We start from the raw sequence: 25451 nt of genomic DNA on the forward strand, positions 1-25451 counted from the left end.
CAGAAGAGACTTAGTCATGTCGCTAAGCCAAGGTAGAGAGCAGCCAGTGGAGAGGTAGATGCTGCAGATTAGGAGAAAGGGGGCCGATGATGGAGTGTGTGGGTGATCCAGGGCTCAGGTTCTGGCAGTGAAAATAGGAGGGACGCCTCATCTCCTGCAGCAGGACAGAAGGAAGAGGGCCGGTGTTTGCAGGGAAGTCTGTACTTGACAGGGAGTTCTCAGTGGAAGACTTACGTGGGCAACTGCTGAGGGAGGTGAAGCGTGAAGACAGGTCAGAAGGGAAGAGGGGAGGAAGACGGGAAGAGCAGGTGGATTAGGGCACCAGAGAAGGTCACTGGGCAGCCCTGGGGGCAGCTGATATTGAAGAGGACGGATTTGGGGGGCAAGCATCTGTGTGGTCATGCGGTGGAATTCAGAGCCCTCAGCAGCCCAGGAAAAGGTGCAGGAAAGTCCAAAAAATGGGCATGTGGCATTTCTTCCTGCCACATGGTCCAAGGAGGCAAGAAAGGCAGGCTGGTGAAGCTGGTGGCAAGAGAGTGATAAAGGGGCGGGGGCAGGGGGGGCATGGAAGATAGGAAAGGAGGTGGCGGCGGAGGGAAGCAAGGATGGCGGGTTAGGGTCTTGAGGCAGCTCTGGGCTCAGTCCCCTTCGTCTGAGTGGGGGGTGTGGAGGGCCAGAAGCCCCCACCCAAGAGGTTTCAGAGGCAGGGCGGAGTGGAGGCTGCAGAGAAAGGGGAGGCAGCCTCCCCACCTTCATGCCTCTCTCTTCCCCTTGCAGCATCCTGATCAGATTCATTTCGAACCCCGCGGCCCCCACCTGGTGGGGCTTCCTGGTGGCCGGGCTGATGTTCGTGTGCTCCGTGATGCAGACGCTGATCTTACACCAGTATTACCACTGCATTTTTGTGATGGGGTTGAGGTTCCGCACGGGGATCATAGGTGTCATCTACAGGAAGGTCAGCTGGAGCGGGGCTTGGGGGACTGGGAGGCCAGCCCCCAGGGAGCTTTGGAGAGACTTCTGGGCCCGGTTCATCACCCTGCTGTCCACCTGCAGGCTCTGGTCATCACCAATTCCGTCAAACGTGAGTCCACCGTGGGAGAAATTGTCAACCTCATGTCAGTGGATGCCCAGCGCTTCATGGACGTTGTCCCCTTCCTCAACCTGCTGTGGTCAGCACCCATGCAGATCATCCTGGCAATGTACTTCCTCTGGCAGGTGACTCCTGAACTCTGACCTCTGCCCTCTTCCTCTGATCTTGACCTCTCTTCAGATGGGACAAGAGAGGGTTGTTCTGGTCAGCAGAGGAATAGGAGCCAGGGCTGCGAGGATGCTGGTGTCTGCAGTTAAATCTCTCCAGCTTGTGTGATTGTCCTTCTTGCGGAACCCAGGGACCCAGGGGAGGGACGAGGGGACTTGGAGGCGAAGTGGGTGTGACTCTGGCTGTCATTGTCTGCCTGTGTGTATTTGCCTTCCTTTGCATCCGGACATCCTTGTCTGGTTGCCTGTTTGTCCCCATCTGTTGTCTCATCTGACGCCTGGCTGTTCTTGCAAATGTTTTTGTCATTTTGGCTTTAACCGTATGCCTGCCTTTTGCTGTCTGTCTGTTTGGCTGACACCATCTTTTGCTCCGCGCCCATCCGCACATTGCAGTTCAACAAGCCTCTGTCTGTTGGGTTCTGTCTGTACACTCTGGTTATCTGGCTAATCCACTCACCATGCCTCTTCAGAACCTGGGTCCCTCCGTCCTGGCAGGAGTCGCTCTCATGATCTTGCTGATCCCGCTCAATGGAGTGGTGGCCATGAAGATGCGTATGTTCCAGGTGGGTGCTGGTGGACTGTGCTGCTCCTGCCTGGAGCCCTGGCCAGGCGCCTGGGGGAGGGTAGTCCCCAGCCTGGGGCTTCTCAACTACTTGCTTCTCGCACCCAGAGGTTCTCAACTACTTGCTTCCTGCAACCAGCCACTTTCACACACCTTAGCTCGCTCTAGCCTCACACCCCTGAGAGGGTTTTAGAAACACTCTTGTTTTGCCGCTGAGGATCCAAGACCCAGAGAGACGATAGCAAATCCAGAATCGGACAGAGCTGGGGTTGAAATTATATGTCTTCTGGTCTAACGAGAGTTACTCCACCACACTGTGCTGGAGTGTAAACAGCCAGTCATTCGCTTCCATAAATGAAATTTGCAAAACATTGATGGAAGTGTACCTGGAATAAATGACAAATTCCCATCAGGCCCCTGCTCACCTCTCAAGCCCTCACCCCCAGGGACATGGTCAAGTTTCAGCCAGTAGGTCCTTTCTTTGCAGATCACCAGGTTCCGCATGCCTCTGGGCTACCGCACAGACTGTTCCCCAGAATGCGCCTCACCCTTCTTTGCTTGCCCCGTTCACCTCCCAGCATGAACTCTGAGTTCCCAGTCGTCCCAACCCCATCATTCTCCCATAGAATCCTGTTACTCCCATCAGAGGACACATGATAAAATTTATTAAGCATTTATTCAGGTAATTGTCTCCTCCTTATCCGCCTCCCCCATCAGACTGTCATCTTCATGGCTGCCCTGCATCTAACACGTGGCCTGGCACACAGCAGGCACTTGATAAATCGGGGCTGAATGAATGTATTGATTGGCATGCCACACCCTGGGGTAGGGACTGGGGAACAAAGAGAAATAAGGGGTCTGTACGGTCAGGCTCCCAGCTGAGCATACATGCACAGGGTCCCCCTATGAGGAGGTGCTTTAGAAACCCAGGGAAGGGGCAGGGGATGTTGCCTGGGAAGGTCAGTGATGGGACCCTGAAGATGGAGCTGGCTTTTCCCCATCAGAGAAGAGGAGGGGGGCGCTGGGCATTCCAGCTGGGGAGTAGCTCAGGCCAGGACGGGGGATGGAGAAGAAATGGTGAGCATTGGAAACGGAACTGCTGTGCTCTGTGTGCGTGCGGGGAAGATGGGAGCCCCCGTGGGTAGAGGTCTGAGCAAGGGCACGGGGTGTGCCCTTTCCACACGCTTCATAGGTCGAGCAAATGAAGTTCAAGGACTCCCGCATCAAGCTGATGAGCGAGATCCTGGGTGGCATCAAGGTGCTGAAGTTGTATGCCTGGGAGCCCAGCTTCCTGAAGCAGGTGGAGGGCATCCGGCAGAATGAGCTCAAGCTGATGCGCCAGGTCGCCTACCTCCACGCCATATCCACCTTCATCTGGGTCTGCACCCCCTTCCTGGTGAGGCTCCCCTGCCTGGGCTGGCATCCTGCCTCCCACCTGGCCAGCCCGGGGCCTCTGGGACCCGGCAGACTCCACCCTGACCCCGGACGCCACCCCTTCCCAGGTTACCCTGATCACCCTCGGGGTGTATGTGTCTGTGGACGAGAACAACGTGCTGGATGCCGAGAAGGCCTTCGTGTCCGTGTCCCTGTTCAATATCTTAAAGATTCCGCTCAACATGCTGCCCCAGTTAATCAGCAACCTGGCCCAGGTAACCCTGCTGGGACTAAGGCTTCTTCTGTAGTCCGGGCAGGTGGATGGGGTCACATAGGGCCAGGGGGTCAACATGGAGAGTTCCTGGAATCAGGGGAGGGCCATTTGGAATTATCAAGAATTGTCCTGGAGTTCCCTGGGGACTCAGCTGGGTAAGGATCCAACATTGTCGCTGCTGTGGCTCACGTTGCTGCTGTGGCGTGGGTTTGATCTCTGGCCCAGAAACGTCTGCATGCTGTGAGTGTAGCCCCCCCCCAAAAAAAAGGATTATTCCAAGTTGAAGGAGGTCATTAGAGTCAAGGGTCATGTAGAGTCAGAGAAAGTCAGGTAGAGTCCCTGGGAACCCAAGTTCTGGAGACAGCCTCCTCTTACCAGCCGGGACCCTATCTTTGGCAGCGGGAACCAGCCAAGACTCAGTCATGGGAGGGACCCCAGCCCCAGCCTTTGGACTCTGAGGGGGCCCAGCCTCACCCAGAAAGTTGGGGACCAGCAAGGGTAGGAGGATGCAGGTGTAGGCGAAGCACACCCAGGGCTGACTCGCACCCTCCTGCATGCAGACCAGTGTGTCTCTGAAGCGGATCCAGCATTTCCTGAGTCAAGATGAACTTGACCCCCAATGTGTGGAAAGAAAGACCATCACCCCAGGTCTAGACAGCCTGTCCCTGGGCTGCCCTTGCCCTGGCCCCTGCTCCAGAAAATCCTCTATTCCAGGCTTTCCACTTCTTTCTTTTCCTTTTTTTTTTTTTGTCTTTTTTGTCTTTTCTGGGGCTGCACTCATGGCATATGGAGGTTCCCAGGCTAGGGGTCTCATCAGAGCCGTAGCCGCCAGCCTACACCACAGCCACAGCAACGCCAGCAGATCTGGTGTCTGCGACCTACACCACAGCTCATGGCAACACCAGATCCTTAACCCACTGAGCAAGGCCAGCGATGGAACCTACAACCTCATGGTTCCTAGGCGGATTCGTTAACCACTGCGCCACGACGGGAACACCTCCACTTTTTTCATGTGACCCCCTTTTCTTCATCCTCTTTCCCCATCTGCTCTTCCTCTGTGCCCATCTTCTTCCTCATCTGGCTCTCTGTGCTCCTCTCCACATCCCTCCCCCTGGCCTCCCCCTGCTCCTCCCCCAGGACTTCCTGCCCCTTCCCACTCTCAGTCCCCCAAGCTTCCCTGCTCTCCCCCTGGGGGGCCCCTTCCCCTAGGGCTCCCCTCAATTCTCCCCCACCCGAGGATCCTCTCCCCCTTGCCCCAGGCCCCCCTAGCCCTATACTCCTTGGTCCTTGCAGGCTATGCCATCACCGTAAACAATGGCACCTTCACCTGGGCCCAGGACATGCCACCTGCCCTGCACAGGTATCATTTTCTCCTTCCCTTCTCAGCTGCCTAAAGTGGGCTGAAGGTCAGATGCAAAGCAGAACCCAGCCCCACTCTCACCCTCCAGTCTTTGGCCTGGGAAGCAGGAAGAGCCTCGGCTTGGCCAGGGTAGTGTCTGAAAGGGAGGAGGGCTTGGGTCTCCAGATGGAAAACCGGGGACCAAAACTCTGATTCCTACTCTGACTGGGCTCCTGGTCTCCTTGCCCTCAGCCTAGATATTCAAGTGCCAAAAGGGGCCCTAGTGGCTGTGGTGGGGCCTGTGGGCTGTGGGAAGTCCTCCTTGGTGTCTGCCTTGCTGGGAGAGATGGAGAAGCTGGAAGGCAAGGTGTATATGAAGGTGAGAGGGGCAGGGACTCCCGGGAAGGGAAGCTTGGCCAGGCCTTGGGCAAACCCCGAAGTAACCTTCTCCTTCATTCAGGGCTCTGTAGCCTACGTGCCCCAGCAGGCGTGGATCCAGAACTGCACTCTTCAGGAAAACGTGCTGTTTGGCAAAGCCCTAGATCCCAAGCGGTACCAGCAGGCTCTGGAAGCCTGTGCCCTGCTAGCTGACCTGGAGGTGCTGCCTGGCGGGGACCAGACAGAGATTGGAGAGAAGGTACAGGCGCCTCTCTTATCTCCTGGGGCGTTAGCACATACAACTGCCCACCTCAGCCCAGCCCAGGTCCATATATATGTACAGTCAGTCAGTCAGTCAGTCAGTCAAGTAATATCATGTCCAGCTCTGCTCTCGGCACTGGCAAAATTCATTCACGATTCATTACTGGGGGAGACTAACTTGGGAACAAGCAGGGGCTGTAGAATGCCCTGGGGGCCAAGTTGAAGACCTGTACAGGATACAGGGAGGGCAGCGATGCTGGGGAGTCTGCATAAGGAAAAGCACTGCTTTTGAGCTGAATCATAACAGCGCAGAAGCCCTCATCATTCATCCATTCATTCATCAGGTTTTATGACATACCTTTTATATGCCAGGCAATATTACACAATAGTAAAAACATGCAGGAGTTCCCGTCGTGGCTCAGGGGTTAATGAACCTGACTAGCATCCATGAGGACAAAGCTTTGATCCCTGGCCTCGCTCAGTGAGTTAAGGATCTGGCATTGCTGTGAGCTGTGGTGTAGGTGGCAGACTTGGCTCGGATCCCATGTTGCTGTGTCTGTGGTGTAGGCTGGCAGCTGTAGCTCCGATTCGACCCCTAGCCTGGAAACCTCCATAGGTCACCGGTGTGGCCCTAAAATACAAAACAAACAAACAAACTAACAAAATCCAACAAAAATCTCTGCCTTCATATGGCTACATTCTTGTAAGGGAAAAATATATTAGAAAAAATATATTAGATAAATACTCGGGAAAGAATGAAACAGGGAAGGGATTTAAGAATATGTGCAGGGAGTTCCCTTCATGGCTCAGCAGTTCATGAATCTGACTAGGATCCATGAGTATGCGGGTTCGATCTCCGGCCTTGCTCCGTGGGTTAAAGATCCGTGTTGCCGTGAGCTGTGGTGTAGGTCACAGATGAGGCTTGGAAATCCTAGTTGCTGTGTCTGTGCCATAGGCCTGTAGCTGTAGCTCTGATTCAACTTCTAGCCTGGCTCAGTGGTTAATGAACTTCCTCCTTCCATGTGCCACAGGTGCAGCCCTAAAAAAAAAAAAAAAAAAAAGATTACATTCAGGCAGACCCTCCTTGCCTGTCCGCTTGCATCTCTCACAAGAGTCCTATCCTAATAAATCTATTTTTTAGGAGTTCCTGTCATGGCTCAATGGTTAACGAATCTGACTAAGAACCATGAGGTTGTGGGTTCGATCCCTGGCCTTGCTCAGTGGGTTAAGGATCCGGCGTTGCCATGCGCTGTGGTGTAGTTTGCAGACATGGCTTGGATCCCGAGTTGCTATGACTCTGGCATAGCTGTAGGCCAGCAGCTACACCTCTGATTCAACCCCTAGCCTGGGAACCTCCATATGGCATGGAAGCAGCCCAAGAAATGGCAAAAAGACAAAAAAAAATCTATTTTTTGGAAGAAAAAAAAGAATATGTGCAGGGTTGTATTATTAGGATGCTTTAGAAAGGCCTCACAGAGAACCAGGGACCTGAACAAAATGCGAGAGTGGTGCATATCTGGGGACATGAAAGCAGAGAGAGCTGTAAGTGCAAAGGCCCTGAGGCAGGCGTGTGATTGGGGTGCTCACCGACCAGCAGGAACAGAGTGGCTGAAGCAGAATGAACAGGGGTGAGGAGGAGGAGTAGACAAGGTCACTGAGGTGGGCGGGCAGCCAGGCCAGGTAGGGTTTTGCAGGCAACTGTGATGGCTGTGGCTTTTACCAAGAGTGATGGAAAAGCTTTGAAGTTGTGAGCTGAGGGATGGTGGGTGGATGGCATTCCTTGCAAGTTGGCATGACTGGAGGTTAGCAAAGGATGGGGAAGATACAGGGTAAGGCAGAGCCTTGAAGATTTCAATTTTGACCTTTACCCTAAAAACCATGAGACAGGAGTTCCCGTCGTGGTACAGCGCTTAACGAACCCGACTAGTATCCATGAGGACATGGGTTCGATCCCTGCCTCACTCAGTGGGTTAAGGATCCAGCGTTGCCATGAGCTGTGGTATAGGTCGCAGACAGGGCTTGGATCTGGCGTTGCTGTGGCTGTGGTGTAGGCCGGCAGTTGTAGGTCTAATTTGATGCCTAGCCTGGGAAACTTTATATGCTGTGAGTGCAGCCCTAAAAAGAGAAAAAAAGAGAGAGAGAGAGACGTAAGTGAAAGTTTTTGTTTTTTATTAATTTATTAATTTTTTTGGTCTTTGTAGGGCCACACCTATGGCATGTGTGATCCCCAGGCTAGGGGCCGAATTGGAGCTGCAGCTGCCGGCCTACACCACAGCCACAGCAATGCCAGATCTGAGCCCCATTTGCAACCTACACCATGGATCCCTAACCCACTGAGCAAGGCCAGGGATGGAACCCATGTCCTCATGGATGCTGGTCCGATTCATTTCTGCTGAGTCACGGAGGGAACTCCTAATTTATTAATTTTTCATTGTTGAAATTTATACATAACATAAAACTTAATCGTTTTAAGTATATAGATAAGTAGTGTTTGTACATTCACATTGTTGTAAAAACCAGTCTCCAAGAACTCTAAATACTGTACCCACTAAACATCAGTCAGATCCCCCATCCCTGTTCCACCCTAGGTTCTGGCAACTACCATTCCACTTCTTAGCCCTATGAATCTGACCACCTAAGTACTTCATATAAATGAAATCATATAGTATCTGGGGAGTTTTTTTGGGTGTGACTGTCTTTTCACTTAGCACAAGAGCCTCAAGGCTTGTCCCCTTTGCAGCCGATGTCAGAATTTCTTTCCTTTTTTATGGCTGAATAATGCTGCATTATATGTATATACCATATTTTGTTTCTCCACTCACCTGTCAATGGATATTTGGTTTGCTTCCACATTTTAGCTATCGTGAATATACTGCTCCAAACATAGGTGTACAAAGATCTTTTCAAGACTTTATCTTCAGAGTTCCCTGGTGGCTTAAGAGGTTGAGAACCAGACTAGTGGAGTTCCCGTTGTGGCTCAGTGGTTAACGAATCCGACTAGGAACTATGAGGTTTCGGGTTTGATCCCTGGCCTTGATCAGTGGGTTAAGGATCTGGCGTTGCCATGAGCTGTGGTGTAGGTTGCAGATGCAGCTCAGATCCCACGTTGCTGTGGGTCTGGTGTAGGCCTGGTGGCTACAGCTCCGATTAGACCCCTAGCCTGGGAACCTCCACATGCTGCAGGAGCAGCCCAAGAAATGGCAAAAAGACGGAAAAAAATGAGGATGTAGGTTCAACCCGTGGCCTTGCTCAGTGGCTTAGGAATCTGGTGTTGCTGTGAGCTGTGGTGTAGGTTGAAGATGCAGCTCAGATCTGGCATTGCTGTGGCTGTGGTGAAGGCTGGAAGCTGAAGCTCTGATTCAGCCCCTAGCCTGGGAACTTCCATATGCCTCAGGTGCAAAGGTAAAAAGAAAAAAAAGAAAAAAAAAGAGTTTTATAGTTTCAGCTTTTTTTTTTTTTTTTTTTTTTTTTTTGAGGGGAGGAGGTAGGGAGGCACATACTTGCAGCATATGGAAGTTCCCAGGCTAGGAGTAGAATCAGAGCTGCAGCTGCTGGCCACAGCCCAGGCACAGCAATGCCAGATCTAAGCCACATCTGTGACCTATACCACAACTCAGAGCAATGCTGGATCCTTAGCCCACTGAGCAGGACCAGGGATCAAACCCACATCCTCATGGATACCAGTAGGGTTTGTAACCCACTGAGCTACCATAGGAATTCCAGTTTCAGCTCTTTTTTTACTATTAAAGATTTCAGTGTGTATTCCTCAAAACAGACATCTTCTTACATAACTATAGTTGAGTTTTCAAAATTAAAAAATTTACCATTGGCATTCCCATCCAGTGGGTTAAGGATCCGGCATTGCTGTGGCTGTGGTGTAGGCCAGCAGCTACAGCTTCTACTCGACCCCCAGCCTAGGAACTTCCATATGCCACAGATGTGGCCCCAAAAAGACCAAAAAAAAAAAAATCTGCCATTAATACTGTATTATTATCTAATTCACGTATTCAAATGTCATCATTTGTCCCAGTAATTTTTTTTTTTTTGTCTTTTTGCCTTTTCTAGGGCCACTTCCCATGGCATATGGAGGTTCCCAGGCTAGGGGTCTAATCGGAGCTGTAGCCACCGGCCTACACCAGAGCCACAGCAACGCGACATCCGAGCCGCGTCTGCATCCTACAGAACAGCTCACAACAATGCCGGATCCTTAACCCACTGAGCAAGGCCAGGGATCAAACCCACAACCTTATGGTTCCTAGTCGGATTCGTTAACCACTGCGCCACAACGGGAACTCCTGTCCCAGTAATGTATTTTTTAGCTATTTTTTTTCCTGGTCTAGGATTCATTCCAAGATCATGAGTTGCATCTAGTTGTCGTATCTCTCTCTCTCTTTTTTTTTTTTTTTTGGTATTTTCTAGGGCCGCACCCGTGGCATATGGAGGTTCCCAGGCTAGGGGTCTAATCAGAGCTGTAGCTGCCAACCTACGCCAGAGCCACAGCAACTCGGGATCCGAGCCATGTCTGCAACCTACGCCACAGCTCACGGCAATGCCAGATCCTTAACCCACTGAGCAAGGCCAGGGATCAAACCTGCAACCTCATGGTTCCTAGGCGGATTTGTTAACCACTGAGCCACGACGGGAACTCCTAGTTGTCACATCTCTTTATTCTCTATCAATCTGAATAATTCCTCCACCTTGTCCTTTAGAACAAAAGAGTGCAGGCTAGTTATTTTGTGGAATGTTTCCCAACTTGACTATGATCAGATTCAGAATCTATTTGGAGCAATACCAAAGAAGTCATATTGTGTCCTTCTTGGTACGTCATATCAGAAGGCACATGGTATCAGTTCATGCCTTATTGACATTAACCTTGATCCTCTTGGCTGAGGTGTTGTCTTTCATTGATGATTTCTTTCCTGAGTCATTGTTTACTCAGGTGCTTGCCAAATTGTGATTTTGTAACTCCGTGCCATCTGTGGTTATTGGTTGGAATTCTCCTCTAAGAACGGGCTTTCCCCTCCTCCCCCCTTTTTACTTAATTTCTTTAGATCATTATGGGCCCATGGCTTCCGATTTGATTCAATGGGTCGTAATCTATTACCATCATTTTTTCACCCTGATGTTCAACTTGTCAATGAAGAATTTTAAGAAGGGACAGGAATTGCATTTGGAAAAGCGGCCCTGGCTGCAGTGTGGAGGGGCCCAAAGGCACAGGAACCAGCAAAAAGGCTCTTGTGGTGGTCTGGGAAAGTGATGCGGCCCTGAGCCTGGCAGTGGGGATGGGAAATTTTTATTTTATTTTATTTTATTTTAGTTATTTATTTATTGCTTTTTAGGGCTGCACCTGCAGCATATGGAGGTTCCCGGGCTAGGGGTCCAATCAGAGCTCCAGCGGCCAGCCTACACCACAGCCACAGCAACGCGGGATCGAGCCGCATCAGCAACCTACACCGCAGCTCACGGCAACACTAGATCCATGGAGTGAGGCCAGAGATCGAACCCGCAACCTCCTGGTTCCTATTCTGATTCGTTTCTGCTGAGCCACGACGGGGAACCCTGAAAATTTCAAATAGGAGTCCTAGCTTATAGGAAACTAGAGCAGACCTATGATGCTTCTCCTCCCCTCTCTCCTGCACCCACACTGACCTTGCACACACAAACCTAATTTAGTGCCCAGCGCATAGTGGCACTGAAGAAAGACTGGTTGGTTGAATGTAGGCATATTCATATGCCCCAGTCACTACAGCTGCCATGTCCTGCTTCTTGCCACTCAGCAGTTCCAGCTGCACCCCACACTTATTCCCCCCACCGGGGGTCAGTTTCTCAGGGTACCCCCCCCCCAAAGACCTGGGTCTGTTCCAGAGGGAATGAGGAAAGCTGATGGTAGGAAGGCAGGCTACCCCTCTGGCGTCTGCCCTCTGGGCCCAGCCCGGCTGCCCTGTGCCTCAGTTTCTCCGTAACAGGTTTAAGGAGCCATCTTACATCCCCTGTGGCATCTGAATGATGTCGGGATTGGTGAATTCTGGAGATGATGCTGGATGTCCATCCTTGCTTCTGCCCATAATAGTTTCAGGAGCTTGGACCATGTCATTAACATCTTGGGCTCAAATTTCTTCACCTAGAAGGTAGAGCTAATGACACCTCCTTGGAACAACGGACATGAGGACCAAGTGGGCTAATTACTGTGAATATCATCTGTGAACCATGGGCAATGGGAGACCAAAAGGTCTCATCTCCTGCGGCTTTCCAGCCTCCCAGAGTTTGAAGGTGGCAGGCCGGGAAAGCGGCTGGGCAGGGAGCAGAGACTCCCACCCCGGCAGGTCTCGAAGAGCCACCACCCCTTTGTCCGTGGCCTGAGAGCTTCCCACAGACAGGACCAGGCATATTGAATGTGAATTTAGAGGTCTGCCTTGTCGAATGACAACAGACAGGGCCCTTGTCCAACCCTTACGATGGCCTGATTCCCTTCCGTATACACACCTCTCAACCTCCCTCCTCCATCCAGGGGATTAATCTGTCCGGGGGCCAGCGCCAGCGGGTCAGTCTGGCCCGAGCCGTCTACAGCGATGCTGACATTTTTTTGCTGGATGATCCACTGTCAGCCGTGGACGCCCACGTGGCCAAGCACATCTTTGACCAGGTCATCGGGCCGGAAGGTGTGCTGGCGGGAAAGGTGAGGCCTCCCAGAGGCTAAGGGGGCTGGGGAAGGTCTGAAGCCCTGGGAGGCCAAGGGGTTTGGGCGAGGCCTGGCAGTACGGCGGGCCTGAGGAGCGGGAGCACGGGCTGGGCAGTGAGGGAAGCCAGGGGTGGGTACTGAGCCGATGGCAGTGGGTGTGGGGCGAGTCCCTGATGTGCCTGCCCCTGCCCCCTGGCACCCAGGCATCTCCTACTTGCTCCACGGCCCTGTGCTGTGCTGTGGGATGGGGTGCTGAAGGCAGGGAGAATGATAGCTTGCTGCCTGCTCCCCAGACCCGGGTGCTGGTGACGCATGGTATCAGCTTCCTGCCCCAGACAGACTTCATCATAGTGCTAGCGGACGGACAGGTGTCTGAGGTGGGCACCTACACAGCTCTGCTGCAGCGCGATGGCTCTTTTGCCAACTTCCTCCGAAACTATGCACCTGATGACACCAAAGATCATCAAGAGGCCGACAGCAGGACAGGTATCCACCTGCCCCCGGCCTCCGTAGCCCCACGCCCTCCCAGCATGTCCCCTGTCCTGGGGTCTCTGAGCTTCTCTGGACGGGCCCAGCGTTGCACAAGGAGGTTCTAGGGAACTGGGACCGTCTGTGTGACCATCAGACATCTCTAGGCGGGAAAGTGACCTGGATGGAGGCAAGGCCCCTCCTGCTCCTCTTCCCTCAGTCTTCTTCCTGTGTCAACAGGGCCTAAGGGCCCCGGCTCAGCTTGGACGGCAAGGCTCTTTCACAGATGAATGGTTTCGTAAACAAATGCTTGGAAAAGTCATGTATCGACAAATATTTATGGAGCACTCACTATGTCTAGGCACTACTCCAGGCACCGAGACAGCAATAAACAAACAGAAAAATCCCTGGCCTCATGGAGCCTGTCGAAACCCCATGGCTCCCCAACCCCACACTCCCAGGTCGGTGCACAGCCCTTCTGCAAGGCTTTCTTGCCCCTTTGCTGTATATGCCGCTAACATGTCTGCAGCATTGTCTTAGGACTACGCCCCTTGCAAGCCCTTGACACACATCCATTCCTTTAATCCTCACAATGACATGATGAAGTCGGTCCTATTATTATCCCCATTTTACATGCCTGCCTAAAGTCATGCAGTGAGGAAGTGGGATTTAAGTTCAGCCAGTCTGACTCTGGAGCCCAGGCTCCTACCCTTGTATTCGAATCCCCGTCTACACAGTCCCTGATGGAAAGCTTTTCTTCCTCTCTGGCCTAAGTCTTTCTTGCCGCCCCTTTTTTTTTTTCCAACACAAAATTATTTATTTATTTATTTGGTCTTTTTGCCATTTTCTTGGGCCGCTCCTATGGCATATGGAGGTTCCCAGGCTAGGGGTCGAATCGGAGCTGTAGCCACCAGCCTACGCCAGAGCCACAGCAACGCAGGATCCGAGCCTCGTCTGTGACCTACACCACAGCTCATGGCAACGCCGGATCCTTAACCCACTGAGCAAGGCCAGGGATCGCACCTGCAACCTCATGGTTCCTAGTCGGATTCGTTAACCACTGAGCCACAACGGGAACTCCAAAATTAGTCATTTATTTTTATGTCGTTGTTCTGTTTGCCCTCTCGGTGCCTCTCATCTCCCTTGCCTGTCCACTCAGGCGCCTTCATTGGAGTAGGACTGGGAGACACCAGGGCCTTGCAGGGGGCATGAGCCAACCTCTCCTTTTGCCTCCCTGCTGCAGCCCTGGAGGGCAAAGAGGATGAGGAGGTGCTGCTGATTGAAGACACACTCAGCAATCACACAGACCTGACGGATAATGAGCCGATTACCTACGAGGTCCAGAAGCAGTTTATGAGGTGAGCTCCCGAAAGCGTCCAGCCCCCCGGGACACGGAGTCAGGGCTCCCAAGCCTCTGATACACCCCGGGGCCTCTGGCTGCAGCCTGAACCTCCTCCTAGGGCTCTGTCCTGTGGGTGGGCTGGAGGCCTCCTCTTCTGAGCCTGACCAGCTGCCTCCACAGACAGCTGAGTGTCATGTCCTCGGAAGGAGAGGGTCAGGGTCGGCCCGTGCCCCGGAGGCGCGTGGGTGCAGCAGAAAAGGTGGTCCAGGAAGCAGAGGCCAAGCCGAGCCGGGTGCTGACCCAGGAGGAGAAGGCAGAGACAGGCACTGTGAGTAGGGTGGATGAGGAGGGCCGGAGAGGGTAGGCAGGCCCCTGGCATTCCTGGGGCTCACGGGAGTCCTCTGTCCCGCCACGGTGGCCACACAGGTGAAGATGAGTGTGTACTGGGATTACGCCAAGGCCGTGGGGCTCTGTACCACCCTGTTCATCTGTCTGCTGTATGGGGGTCAAAGTGCGGCTGCCATCGGGGCCAATGTGTGGCTCAGCGCCTGGACCGATGAGGCTGCGATGAACGGCCAGCAAAACAACACCTCCCACAGGCTGGGTGTCTACGCTGCCTTGGGACTTCTGCAAGGTGAGCCCGCGGAGATGCCTAGAAGGGGCTCCTGCTGCCCCTTCCTTACCTCTGGGTTGCTGGGTCTCCCAAACCATACCCTTGCCTCTGAATCTTCCTCCACCTCACAGCCCCCATGTCTCCCTTCTGCACCCTCGCCGTCTACCTGCCTCTGAGCCTGCCTGGTTCCTGGGGGCTCTCCTCCATCTTGGAACCTGCCCCCCCACCCCGGCTCGCCTGCTGCCTGGCCCAGGTGGACGAGCGCCCCTCTGCCTCCTCCATCAGGGCTCCTGGTGATGCTATCAGCCATCACGATGGCCGTGGGCGGTGTCCAGGCTGCGCGCTTGCTTCACCAGGCGCTGCTGCACAACAAGATGCACTCCCCGCAGTCCTTCTTCGATACGACGCCCTCGGGTCGCATCCTCAACCGCTTCTCCAAGGACATCTACGTCATCGATGAGGTTCTGGCTCCCACCATCCTCATGCTGCTGAATTCCTTCTTCAACTCCATCTCCACCCTCGTGGTCATCGTGGCCAGCACGCCGGTCTTTGCTGTGGTCGTCGTGCCCCTGGCTGTCCTCTACCTCTTTGTGCAGGTGTGCCTTGAACGGGTGGGCGTGGCTTTGGGAGCGTGGATGTCATCTGGGGCAGGCTCTTGTGGGCGACCAGGGGCAGGACGTAGGGAAGTCAGACCCACAGCGTCACTTCTGGATTTGGCTCAGTAATCAGTTACGTTACCGCTTTGAAACGCATTTTCACCACCTTCGAAATAGAATCATAGAATCTACTTCACTGGGCTGTCGCTGGGATGAAATGAAATCCTTGTAAATTGTGACTGGCCCTGGAATTCCTTCCTGCTGGCTATTTTTAATTTTAATTTTAATTTATTTTACTTCTTTATTTTGGCTGCACCCATTGTGTGTGGGAATTGGCATCACAACTATAACCAGTGACAATGCCCGCTGGCTATTTTGTCATAAAATATTGTCAACAGTTTGAGATACATTATCCTCCCCTTCCCTTTAGACATATCTAAACGTAGGTGTGTATATGTTTTTAACAGAGAAGCGTCAATAACATTCAGATACAGCTAGCTAGAAAAGGCACTTGTGGGAGTTCCCGTTGTGGCTCAGTGGGTTGAAAATCTGACTAGTATCCATGAGAATGCAGGTTTGATCCCTGGCCTTGCTCAGTGGGTTTAGGATCCAGCATTGCTGTGAGCTGTGGTGTAGGTCGCAGATGCGGCTTGGATCTGGCATTGCTGTGGCTGTGGCGTAGGCTGGCAGCTCTAGCTCCGATTTGACCCTTAGCCTGGGAATTTCCATACGCTGTGGGTGCAGCCCTTAAAAAAAAATAGTCTTTTGTATTGCCGAGCCCCTATCCTGCCCTTAATTAATCAGTTGATGAAGGTAATGCACAGGTACCGGAGGCTCAGATCCTGTGTGTAAGGACCGTGGACTAGGCTGCACTTGATGCTGGGACAGGGGACTCTCAGATGCACATCATTCATAGCCCTGGCCATCCTGAGGCCCTCAGGGTAGAGAATGGAAACTGGAGGCAGAACTGTGTTTTTGCGGGGCTGCAGTTTAAACAACCAGGGGGTGGGATGAGAAGAGGCTCTTTAAGGAGACGAATACGAATATGTGGAGACCTGTTGGTTGTCACAAATGGATAGGACTCGTGGATAGAGAACTCTCAGGCCCCCAGTGGCCCCGTGCCAGGGCTGAGGAACTCTGATCTCCACGCTCCAAGTTTCTAGCGGGTGAGGATCCACTAACCAGGTCTTGAGGTTAAAGCAGAAACAGGCTGAAGGAAAGCTCTCCATAAATGATGAACGCAACCTTGTTCCTGGCTCTTCTTTCTGCTTCTTGACCTGCTCACCTTCTGTCCTCTGAATCCAGTGCAGGCGCTTTAGGTCCCCCGCCATCTTGGCTCAGTGGTTAACGAATCTGACTAGGACCCATGCGTTTGTGGATTTGATCCCTTGGCTCACTTAGTGGGTTAAGGATTCGGCGCTGCCGTGAGCTATGGTATGGGTCACAGACGTGGCTCGGATCCCACGTTGCTGTGGCTGTGGTGTAGGCCAGAGGCTACAGCTCCGATTGGATCCCTAGCCTTGGAATCTCCATATGCCGCGGAAGTGGCCCTAGAGAAGACAAAAAAAAAGAAGAATAGGAAATTATCCTATTTTTGCAAATTTTGCAAAATTTTTTTTGTCTCTTGTCTTTTTAGGGCCACACTCATGGCATATGGAGGTTCCCAGGCTAGGGGTCACATCGGAGCTGTAGCCACCAGCCTATGCCACAGCCACAACAACACCAGATCTGAGCCACGTCTGTGACCTACACCACAGCTCACGGCAACACCGGATCCTTAACCCACTGAGTGAGGCCAGGGATCGAACCCGCCAGCTCTTTTTTCCTAGTCAGATTCGTTTCTGCTGTGCCACGACAGGAATTCCCAAATTTTGCAAAATTTTGTCTGCGTGAATACATTTGATAGCGCCCCGAATTGGAGATAAGCATAGTCACTGACTTAGGAGGCAAAGCAAAATCAAGGCCATAATCCAAGCCCAGAGATGAGGGGGTCAGGAGCTGGGAGAGAATCAGGAAAGGCTTCATGGATGAAGGGGCCTGGAAGAGTGAGCAGAGCTGACCAGAGAGAAAGGGTGGGATGAGGTCATGCAACCACATCGGGACCCCAAGTCTGAGGTTCTTTGGGTGTGGGGAGGGAGCAAGGGACTGAGACTGACTGGGAGGTGACTTCGATGGGTCCAGAGGGCATACAGGACTGGGGCTCCGCAGTCCTGACCCCGAGCTCTTCCTCCATCCTCTGTCAGCGCTTCTATGTGGCCACGTCACGGCAACTGAAGAGGCTGGAATCTGTCAGCCGCTCGCCCATTTACTCCCACTTTTCGGAGACGGTGACTGGCTCTAGCGTCATCCGGGCGTATGGCCGCAGCCAGGACTTTGAGGCCATCAATAACATTAAGGTAGACACCAACCAGAGGAGCTGCTACCCCTACATCGCCTCCAACAGGTCAGAAGCCCCTCCCGCAGCCCCTGCTCCTCCAATTCTCACCAGCATCTCTAGGGAGAGATGCTCTTCCTTCTCCCTAAACAGCCCGCCTCTTGCATCTGCCCCACTTCTGCCTTGCCCCATCCCCATAGGTGGCTGGGGATCCGAGTGGAGTTCGTGGGCAACTGCGTTGTGCTCTTTGCTGCTGTCTTCGCTGTGACTGGGAGAAACAGCTTGAGCCCGGGGCTGGTGGGCCTGTCTGTGTCCTATGCCCTACAGGTATGCAGAGGTCCAGGCCCCGGGACAGGGCTACCACCAGGGCAGAGGCCACACAGGTGTCACAAGCATCTCCTGAGCACCTCGCTTTGCCCAGTATGGGGAGCTGCCACAGGTTCTGCTCCCTGGGGTTGTGAGCTCCCGGTAAAACATGGAGAATAGCTCCCACCAGCCAGGGATAACACTGCAGGGTGCACGGATCTCAGCGGAGGAAGGAGCAAAATGTTACAAGAGCACAGAGGAGGTCTCTACCTCCAAGTGTGAGAGAAACTGTCATGGAGCTTGGCCCCCAAAGACAAATAGAATTGCCCTGCCCGGACACCTGATCTAGAGGTCAACCCTGTCAGGGGTCCTGAGGTAGGGAATCCTGGGTCCCCAGGGATCCTGGGTCCTGGGGAACTGAGACAAATACACCTCGTATCACCTGCCTGTGGAGAAAGTACATGAGGGTGACCGGAGCCTGGGCTGCAGCCAGGTCACCCTGATATCAGCCCGTATTGTCAAAGAATTAAATAACTGCAAATGGAGTTTGTGCGAAGCAGGTCATATTTGCAGGGCCTCAGGTGACTCAAGTCTTAAATATTTTGGTAAACAAAGAACAATCCAAACAGATCAATTTTCTCAAACTTTAATGTGCGTATGAATCACCTGGAGATCTTCATTTTTTTTTTTTTTTTGTATTCTTAGAGCCGCACCGGTGGCATATGGAGGTTCCCAGGCTAGGGGTCGAATCTGAGCTATAGCTTCCAGCCTACACCACAGCAGTGTGGGATCTGAGCCACGTCCGAGACCTATATCACCACTCACGGCAATGCCAGATCCTTAACCCACTGAGCAAGGCCAGAGATCAAACCCGCATCCTCATTGGGTACTAGTCGGGTTCGTTAACCTGTAGCCACGAAGAGAACTCAGAATGTGGATTCTGATCTTAACATGTGGATTTTGATACAGTAGGTCTGGGATGGGGCTCTGGCTTCTGCGTGACTATTAAGACTCCTTGATCTTGAATTGTGGTCCAGGGACCAACATCATCTATGAGCTTGTTAGAAATGCGGAATCTGGAGTTCCTGCTGTGGCACTGAATCTGACTGCCCCAGCCTGGCTCCTTACAGAGGTGCACGTTCAATCCCCAGCCTGGTGCACTGGGTTAAAGGATAGAGCCTTGCAGCCGCTGTGACTTGGATTCAATTCCTGGGCTGGGAACTTTCATATTGCCACAGGTGAAGTCATAAAAAAAAGAAAGAAAGAGGAGTTCCCGTTGTGACTCAGCAGAAATGAACCTGAGTAGTATTCATGAGGGTTCAGGCTCAGTCCTTGGCCTTGCTTTGTGAGTCAGGGATCTGGCATTGCAGTGAACTGTGGTGTAGGTCGCAGACGCTGATAGGATCCCGCATTGCTTGGCTGTGGCAAAGGCCAGCAGCTATAGCTCTGTTTTGACCCCGAGGCTGGGAAATGCCATGTGCCATGGTGAGGCCCGAAAAAGCAAAAAAGAAAGAGAAAAAGAAAGAAAGAGAAAATGCAGATCTCACTTTGCACCACAGACCTACTGAATCAAAAGCTTCATTTTCACAAGTTTCCCTGGAACATTTTTCTTGCGCATATTAGAGTCGGAGAACCACTGGGCTGAGCGGCCCTTTGTTAAGTCTGCATTGTCCCCGCCTGAGGTACAGGTGTGATTTGCGCTTTGGTGGCACACCTCTGGCTTTGCCCAAGCCCACCTGGGTCACGGATGGGAGAGGAACATAATCAAGGAGGCTGAACTCCTCCCAAAGCCATTTCAGGGGGAGGGGCCCCCACCCCACTTATGACCCAGGCCCTTTTGGCTAGGTGACTTTGGCTCTCAACTGGATGATCCGAACGATATCAGACTTGGAATCTAACATTGTGGCCGTGGAAAGAGTCAAGGAGTACTCTAAGACAGAGACCGAGGTGAGTCATGGGTGAGCCTGGAGCACGGCAGTCGAGAATAGCTGGGAGGGATGCTTGGGGGCCCTGCCATGCGTGTGCCCCCAGACCAGCTGTTCAGGTGGCTCTTCGTTCATTCATTCAACAAGAAGCCCATGTGAGGAGCTGCAGAGGATCCAGACTGAGCATGACAGGGTCTGCCCTCCATGCGGTGCCATCTAGAGCTCCTTCTTGGTCACTGCACTTTCTTGTCCCTGGGACCCTGAATCCCATGACCTGCCTCTGTCCCTCTGTCCATGAGTTCATCTAGCCTGGATGCCATGCTCCACCAGTGCCAGTGCTCTCTCTCAGTCATCCTCACCCCAGTTGAGCCCGCCTGTCTACCTTCCATCACCTAAAACGTTGCTGGAAAAAAATCATTGATTTTACTCCAAGTTAATTTTTTTATTTATTCTTTTTAGGGCCACACCAATGGCATATGGAGGTTTGCAGGCTAGGGGTCAAATCAGAGCTACAGCTGCCGGCCTATGCCATAGCCACAGCAATGCCAGATCCAAGCCACGTCTTCAACCTACACCACAGCTCGAGGCAATGCCAGATCCTCAACCCACTGAGCAAGGCCAGGGATCGAACCTACAACCTCATGGTTCCTAGTCGGATTCGTTTCCGCTGAGCCATGATGGGAATTCCTGATTTTACTCCAAGTTTATGACCACACGCCACTGCTGGGTATTCCTACTTTGCTTCTCCAAGAAGCATATGTTCCACTTTCAGAAAATTCTGTTTTGGAGTTCCTGTTGTGGCTCAGTTGGTTAAGAATCCGACTAGTATCCGTAAGGATGCGGATTTGATCCCTGGCCTCACTCAGTGGGTTAAGGATTGCTGTGGCTATGGGCATAGGCTGGCACCCCTAGCCTGGGAACTTCCATGTGCCATGAGTGTAGACCCCACCCCCCCCAAAAAAAGAAATTTCTGTTTTGAACATTCTCTTTTATTAAACCTCAGCATCCCCTTCTCCCTGTGCTCAGCCACAGACCTTGCCTAACCCTTCAATGAGAAAATAGGTTATAGGAGTTTCCCATTGTGGCGCAGTGGAAATGAATCTGACTAGGAACCATGAGGTTGCGGGTTCGATCCCTGGCCTCGATCAGTGGGTTAGGGATCTGGTGTTGCCATGAGCTGTGGTGTAGTTCGCAGGCAAGGCTGGTATCTGGTGTTGCTGTGGCTGTGGTGTGGGCTGGCAGCTGTAGCTCCAATTTGACCCCTAGCCTGGGAACCTCCATATGCCATTGATGTGGCCCTAAAAAGCACAAAAAAAAAAAGAAGAAGAAGAAAAAAGAAAGTAGGTTATAAAATGTGAACTTCCCTTGACTTTCTTGCTTCCAGACTCTCAAACCTGTGTCCCTTTCACCTTCTTCCTTTTTCTTTTAACAGGTAGTGTCCCTCCCTGTTTCAAAGTCCACTCCCTCCACCTCTACGAGTGGCTGCCCAAGGGCTTCACTTCCTGCATTACACCTTCCACCTGCTACCTCATCCATCTTGCTCCCTCCATATGCAAGAATATGCTTCCATTCTAGACACACAAACCAACCCTCCCTTTCCCCTGCATCCTGTGTCGCCTTTCTCTGCTCTCATTTGTCATGAAACTGGCTTTGAAATATAGCCTCCACAGGCTCTCCTCCAGCAGCAGGCATATGGCAGCTGTGGCATGGGTTCCGTCCCCACCCCTGCCTCATCACCCTTTAGCTTGTCTGCCGCCTGCAGTCTGGTTTCTGGCCCCATCACTCCACTGAATCCACTCACCAGTGACCTGCCTGGTTCCAGACCAAGGGTCACTTTATTTTATTTATTTGTCTTTTTTATCTTTTCTAGGGCCGCACCCGCGGCATACAGAGATTCTCAGGCTAGGGGTCCAATCAGAACTATAGCCGCCAGCCTACACCAGAGCCACAGCAACGCGGGATCCGAACCGCATCTGTGACCTACACCACAGCTCACGGCCATGCCGGATCCTTAACCCACTGTGCGAGGCCAGGCATCGAACCTGCAACCTCATGGTTCCTAGTCAGATTCATTCACCACTGAGCCACGATGGGAACTCCCCAAGGGGCACTTTAATTCATCGAATTCAACCTCTCAGCAACATTCAGACAAAACAACCCCTTGCTCCTTTTTGGAGGGCACTCCTTCACGGCTTCTGTGCTCCAAGCTCTTGCCCTGTCTGTCCCCACTGAGCCCCAACTCCACCTGTTCTTCCCAGCCTGGCCTCTCCTGCCCCAGGAGATCCCCTGTCATCCCCTCCCCTCCATCCTCTGGGATCTTCAAATTCTTCCTCTTAATGCCTAGTGTTCCCATTGCCCCCTCTATACCCATGATCCGGTCTCCACACCTCAAAAATTCTGCCCCCAACCTTGTTGTCCATTCTTTGCACACTCAAGAGAGTGGTCTCTATTGGCTGCTTTGCTTTTTGACTGCTGACAGTCTGACTCCCCCATCTCAAAACAAGGGTATGTCGGAGCTCTCTTGGGGTGCACCAGGTTAAGGATCTGGTGTTGTCACTGCAAGGGGCTTGGGTGGCTGCCATGGCATGGGTTCCCTCCCTGGCACAGGAACTTCCACATGCTGAGGGTGAGGCCCAAACAAAAACAAAAACAAAACAAGGGTGTGTGACCTGGGTGTGATCACACACGTCCCCATTCTTAGAAGGCTTAGAAGGGCCTCACACTGGTTTGATGCTCTGTGGTCACCACCTGGATATTTCTAAATTACTTTTTTTTTGTCTTTTTTTGGGCCGCACCCATGGCATATGGAGGTTCCCAGGCTAGGGGTCACATCGGAGCTGTAGCCACCAGCCACAGCCACAGCCACAGCCACAGCAACACAGGATCCGAGCCAAATCTTTGACCTACACCACAGCTCACGGCAACGCCGGATCCTTAACCCACTGAGTGGACCAGGGATCGAACCTGCGTCCACATGGATCCTAGTCAGATTCATTTCAGCTGAGCCACAATGGGAATTCCCTAAATAACTTTTGAATAACGTGTTCATTTTGCGCTGGGACTCCCAAACTATGTAGTCAGTCCGGTCTCAAAGCCACCATCATCTTATGTCCAATTTAGTTTCACAGCCTCGTAACTTGTCTCCTTAGTTCATCCTCCACTCTTCCTCCCCCACATAGCAGCCAGAGAGATCCTTTAAAAACACACCAAGTCACGCTATTCTTCTGTGCATGGCCCTACGTCTCACTCAGGGTAAAAATATAACGTCCTTAAAATGGCCTGCAAAGTCCTACACGATGGGGCCATCCACTCCGTGTCTCCTACCTCTTGCCTTTGTCATGTGCTCCAGAACACACGTGCAGTTATTGGTTCTTGCTCTTCCCTCTGCCTGGCATGCCCTTCCCCCAGATATCTGCTTGGCTTGTTCCCTCGCTTCTTTCAGGTATTTATTTTATTTTATTTTTGCCTTTTCTAGGGCCGCTCCTGTGACCTATGGAGGTTCCCAGGCTAGGGGTTGAATCAGAGCTGTAGCCGTCGGTCTATACCACAGCCACAGCAATGCGGGATCCGAGCCGCATCTGCGACCTACACCACAGCTCATGGCAATGCTGGATCCTTAACCCACTGAGCAAGGGCAGGGACCGAACCCGCAACCTCATGGTTCCTAGTCGGATTCGTTAACCACTGAACCACAACGGGAACTCCATCACTTCCTTCAGGTCTTTCTTTAAATATCACCTCCTCCAGGAAGCCTGCTCTGACCACCCTGTTCAGAACAGCAACACCAGGCACTTCTCCACCCTCATCACCATCTGACATCATGGAGATTCGCTTATTTGTCAATTATATGCCGCCCTAGACTAAAATGGAAGCCTCATGTAGATGAGGGCTTTGTCTGGTTCACCATCGTGGCCCCATAACCTGTCACGGAATCATAAAGAATGGTGAAAGGGGGGAGTTCCTGTCGTGGCGCAGTGGTTAACGAATCCGACTAGGAACCATGAGGGTGTGAGTTCGATCCCTGGCCTTGCTCAGTGGGTTAAGGATCTGGCGTTGCTGTGAGTTGTGGTGTAGGTCACAGACATGGCTCGGATCCCGCGTTGCTGTGGTTCTGGCGTAGGCCGGCAGCTACAGCTCCGATTCGACCCCTAGCTTGGGAACCTCCATATGCCGAGGAAGCGGCCCTAGAAAAGGCAAAAAGACGAAAAAAAAAAAAAAGAATGGTGAAAGGGGGAGCAAGACCAGGCAGGTGGAGTGCGGGGGTTCAAGGGGAATGGGGAGGGCACAGCTCTTTGAGGGATAACGTCAGAAGGATAAAGATAAATAAATAAATACAAACAAACCTGGGCTTTCCCATTGTGGTTCAGCGGTTAACAAATCTAACTAGCATCCATGAGGATGCAGGTTCGATCCCTGGCCTCGCCCAGTGGGTTAAGGATCTGGCGTTGTGCTGTGAGCTGTCGTGTAGGTCGCAGTCGTGGCTGGGATCCTGGTGTTGCTGTGGCTGTGGCGTAGGTCAACAGCTACAGCTCTGATTGGACCCCTAGCCTGGGAACCTCGACATGCCGAGGGTGCAGTCCTAAAAAGCCAAAAAAGAAAAAGAAAAAAGAAGGATAAAGAGTCCTTGAGGGAGTTTCCGTTGTGACTCAGCGGGTTAGGGACCTGATGTCTCTGTTAGGATGCGGGTTGGATCCCTGACCTCACTCAGTGGGTTACAGATCCAGGGTTGCCGTGGCCGTGGTGTAGGCCGGCAGCTATAGCTCTGATCTGACCCCTGGCCTGGGGACTTCCATATGCCATGGTGTGGCCATGAAGAGGAAAAAAAAATAGTCATTGAGCCACAAGGTTGGGCCATAGGAACACCAGGGGCGCCCCCACCCCACACCCTGACCTTGGTAGGTGAGGACCTAGTGCAAGAGGGACACTGAAAGTGGGGATGGGGGTGCTGGGGAAAAGGTACCCTCTGATGCAGAAGCTGTCTTCCTCTGGCGGCCAGGCCCCCTGGGTGGTGGAGGGCAGCCGCCCACCAGCAGGCTGGCCCCCGCGTGGCGAGGTGGAGTTCCGGAATTACTCTGTGCGCTACCGGCCGGGCCTGGAGCTGGTGCTGAAGAACCTGAGTCTTCAAGTGCACGGCGGTGAGAAGGTGCGTGGGGTTGGGTTTGTGCCTGGGGAGCATGAGCCTGTGAGCACCCAGCCTGGACATCGGTCGGCTCGGCCTCCCAGGGGAGTCCTGGAGACGACCGGCCCTGCTGACCACCCCCCAGCCTCCCCCCTGATGGCACCCCCACCCCCTCCAGGTGGGCATCGTGGGCCGCACTGGGGCTGGCAAATCGTCCATGACCCTCTGCCTGTTCCGCATCCTGGAAGCTGCGGAGGGTGAAATCCGCATCGACGGCCTCAACGTGGCTGACATCGGGCTCCACGACCTGCGTTCCCAGCTGACCATCATCCCCCAGGTGCAAGCCCAGTGTGGACTACCCCTGTCCTGTAGCTTGAGGTTCAAGACTGGGACCTCTACCTGGGAGGCTGGAGAGCAGGACAGCAGGAGCAGAGCCACAGAGCGTCCGCCTGTTGTGGGTCTGAAAGAGTCACATGTCCCCGACCTGATGAGACCTTGCCCTCTGACCCCCTGGGCCGGCAGAACCACAGGCCCCTCCAAGCGCCCTGTCCCCCGAGGCGCTCTATGCTGGCCTCCTTGTTCCA

At 52.8% G+C, this 25451-nt stretch overlaps 1 protein-coding gene across 1 annotated transcript in view; it reads left to right on the plus strand.

The window, feature by feature from the left end:
• ABCC3 (ATP binding cassette subfamily C member 3) overlaps positions 1 to 25451 on the plus strand; it is a 56176-nt gene that overhangs the window by 23426 nt on the left and 7299 nt on the right. The window contains exons 9-28 of the mRNA XM_047759273.1: positions 778 to 955; positions 1054 to 1215; positions 1728 to 1820; positions 3012 to 3215; positions 3322 to 3468; positions 4028 to 4115; positions 4761 to 4827; positions 5059 to 5185; positions 5267 to 5443; positions 11954 to 12121; positions 12418 to 12610; positions 13836 to 13950; positions 14115 to 14262; positions 14361 to 14568; positions 14833 to 15143; positions 17387 to 17586; positions 17718 to 17844; positions 19669 to 19770; positions 24745 to 24891; positions 25046 to 25204. Coding sequence (XP_047615229.1) covers positions 778 to 955; positions 1054 to 1215; positions 1728 to 1820; positions 3012 to 3215; positions 3322 to 3468; positions 4028 to 4115; positions 4761 to 4827; positions 5059 to 5185; positions 5267 to 5443; positions 11954 to 12121; positions 12418 to 12610; positions 13836 to 13950; positions 14115 to 14262; positions 14361 to 14568; positions 14833 to 15143; positions 17387 to 17586; positions 17718 to 17844; positions 19669 to 19770; positions 24745 to 24891; positions 25046 to 25204 — 3121 coding nt within the window. The remainder of the gene's footprint in view (positions 1 to 777; positions 956 to 1053; positions 1216 to 1727; positions 1821 to 3011; positions 3216 to 3321; positions 3469 to 4027; positions 4116 to 4760; positions 4828 to 5058; positions 5186 to 5266; positions 5444 to 11953; positions 12122 to 12417; positions 12611 to 13835; positions 13951 to 14114; positions 14263 to 14360; positions 14569 to 14832; positions 15144 to 17386; positions 17587 to 17717; positions 17845 to 19668; positions 19771 to 24744; positions 24892 to 25045; positions 25205 to 25451) is intronic.

This window comes from Phacochoerus africanus, chromosome 14, assembly GCF_016906955.1.
Source record: "Phacochoerus africanus isolate WHEZ1 chromosome 14, ROS_Pafr_v1, whole genome shotgun sequence".
NCBI classification, from domain to species: Eukaryota; Metazoa; Chordata; class Mammalia; order Artiodactyla; family Suidae; genus Phacochoerus; species Phacochoerus africanus.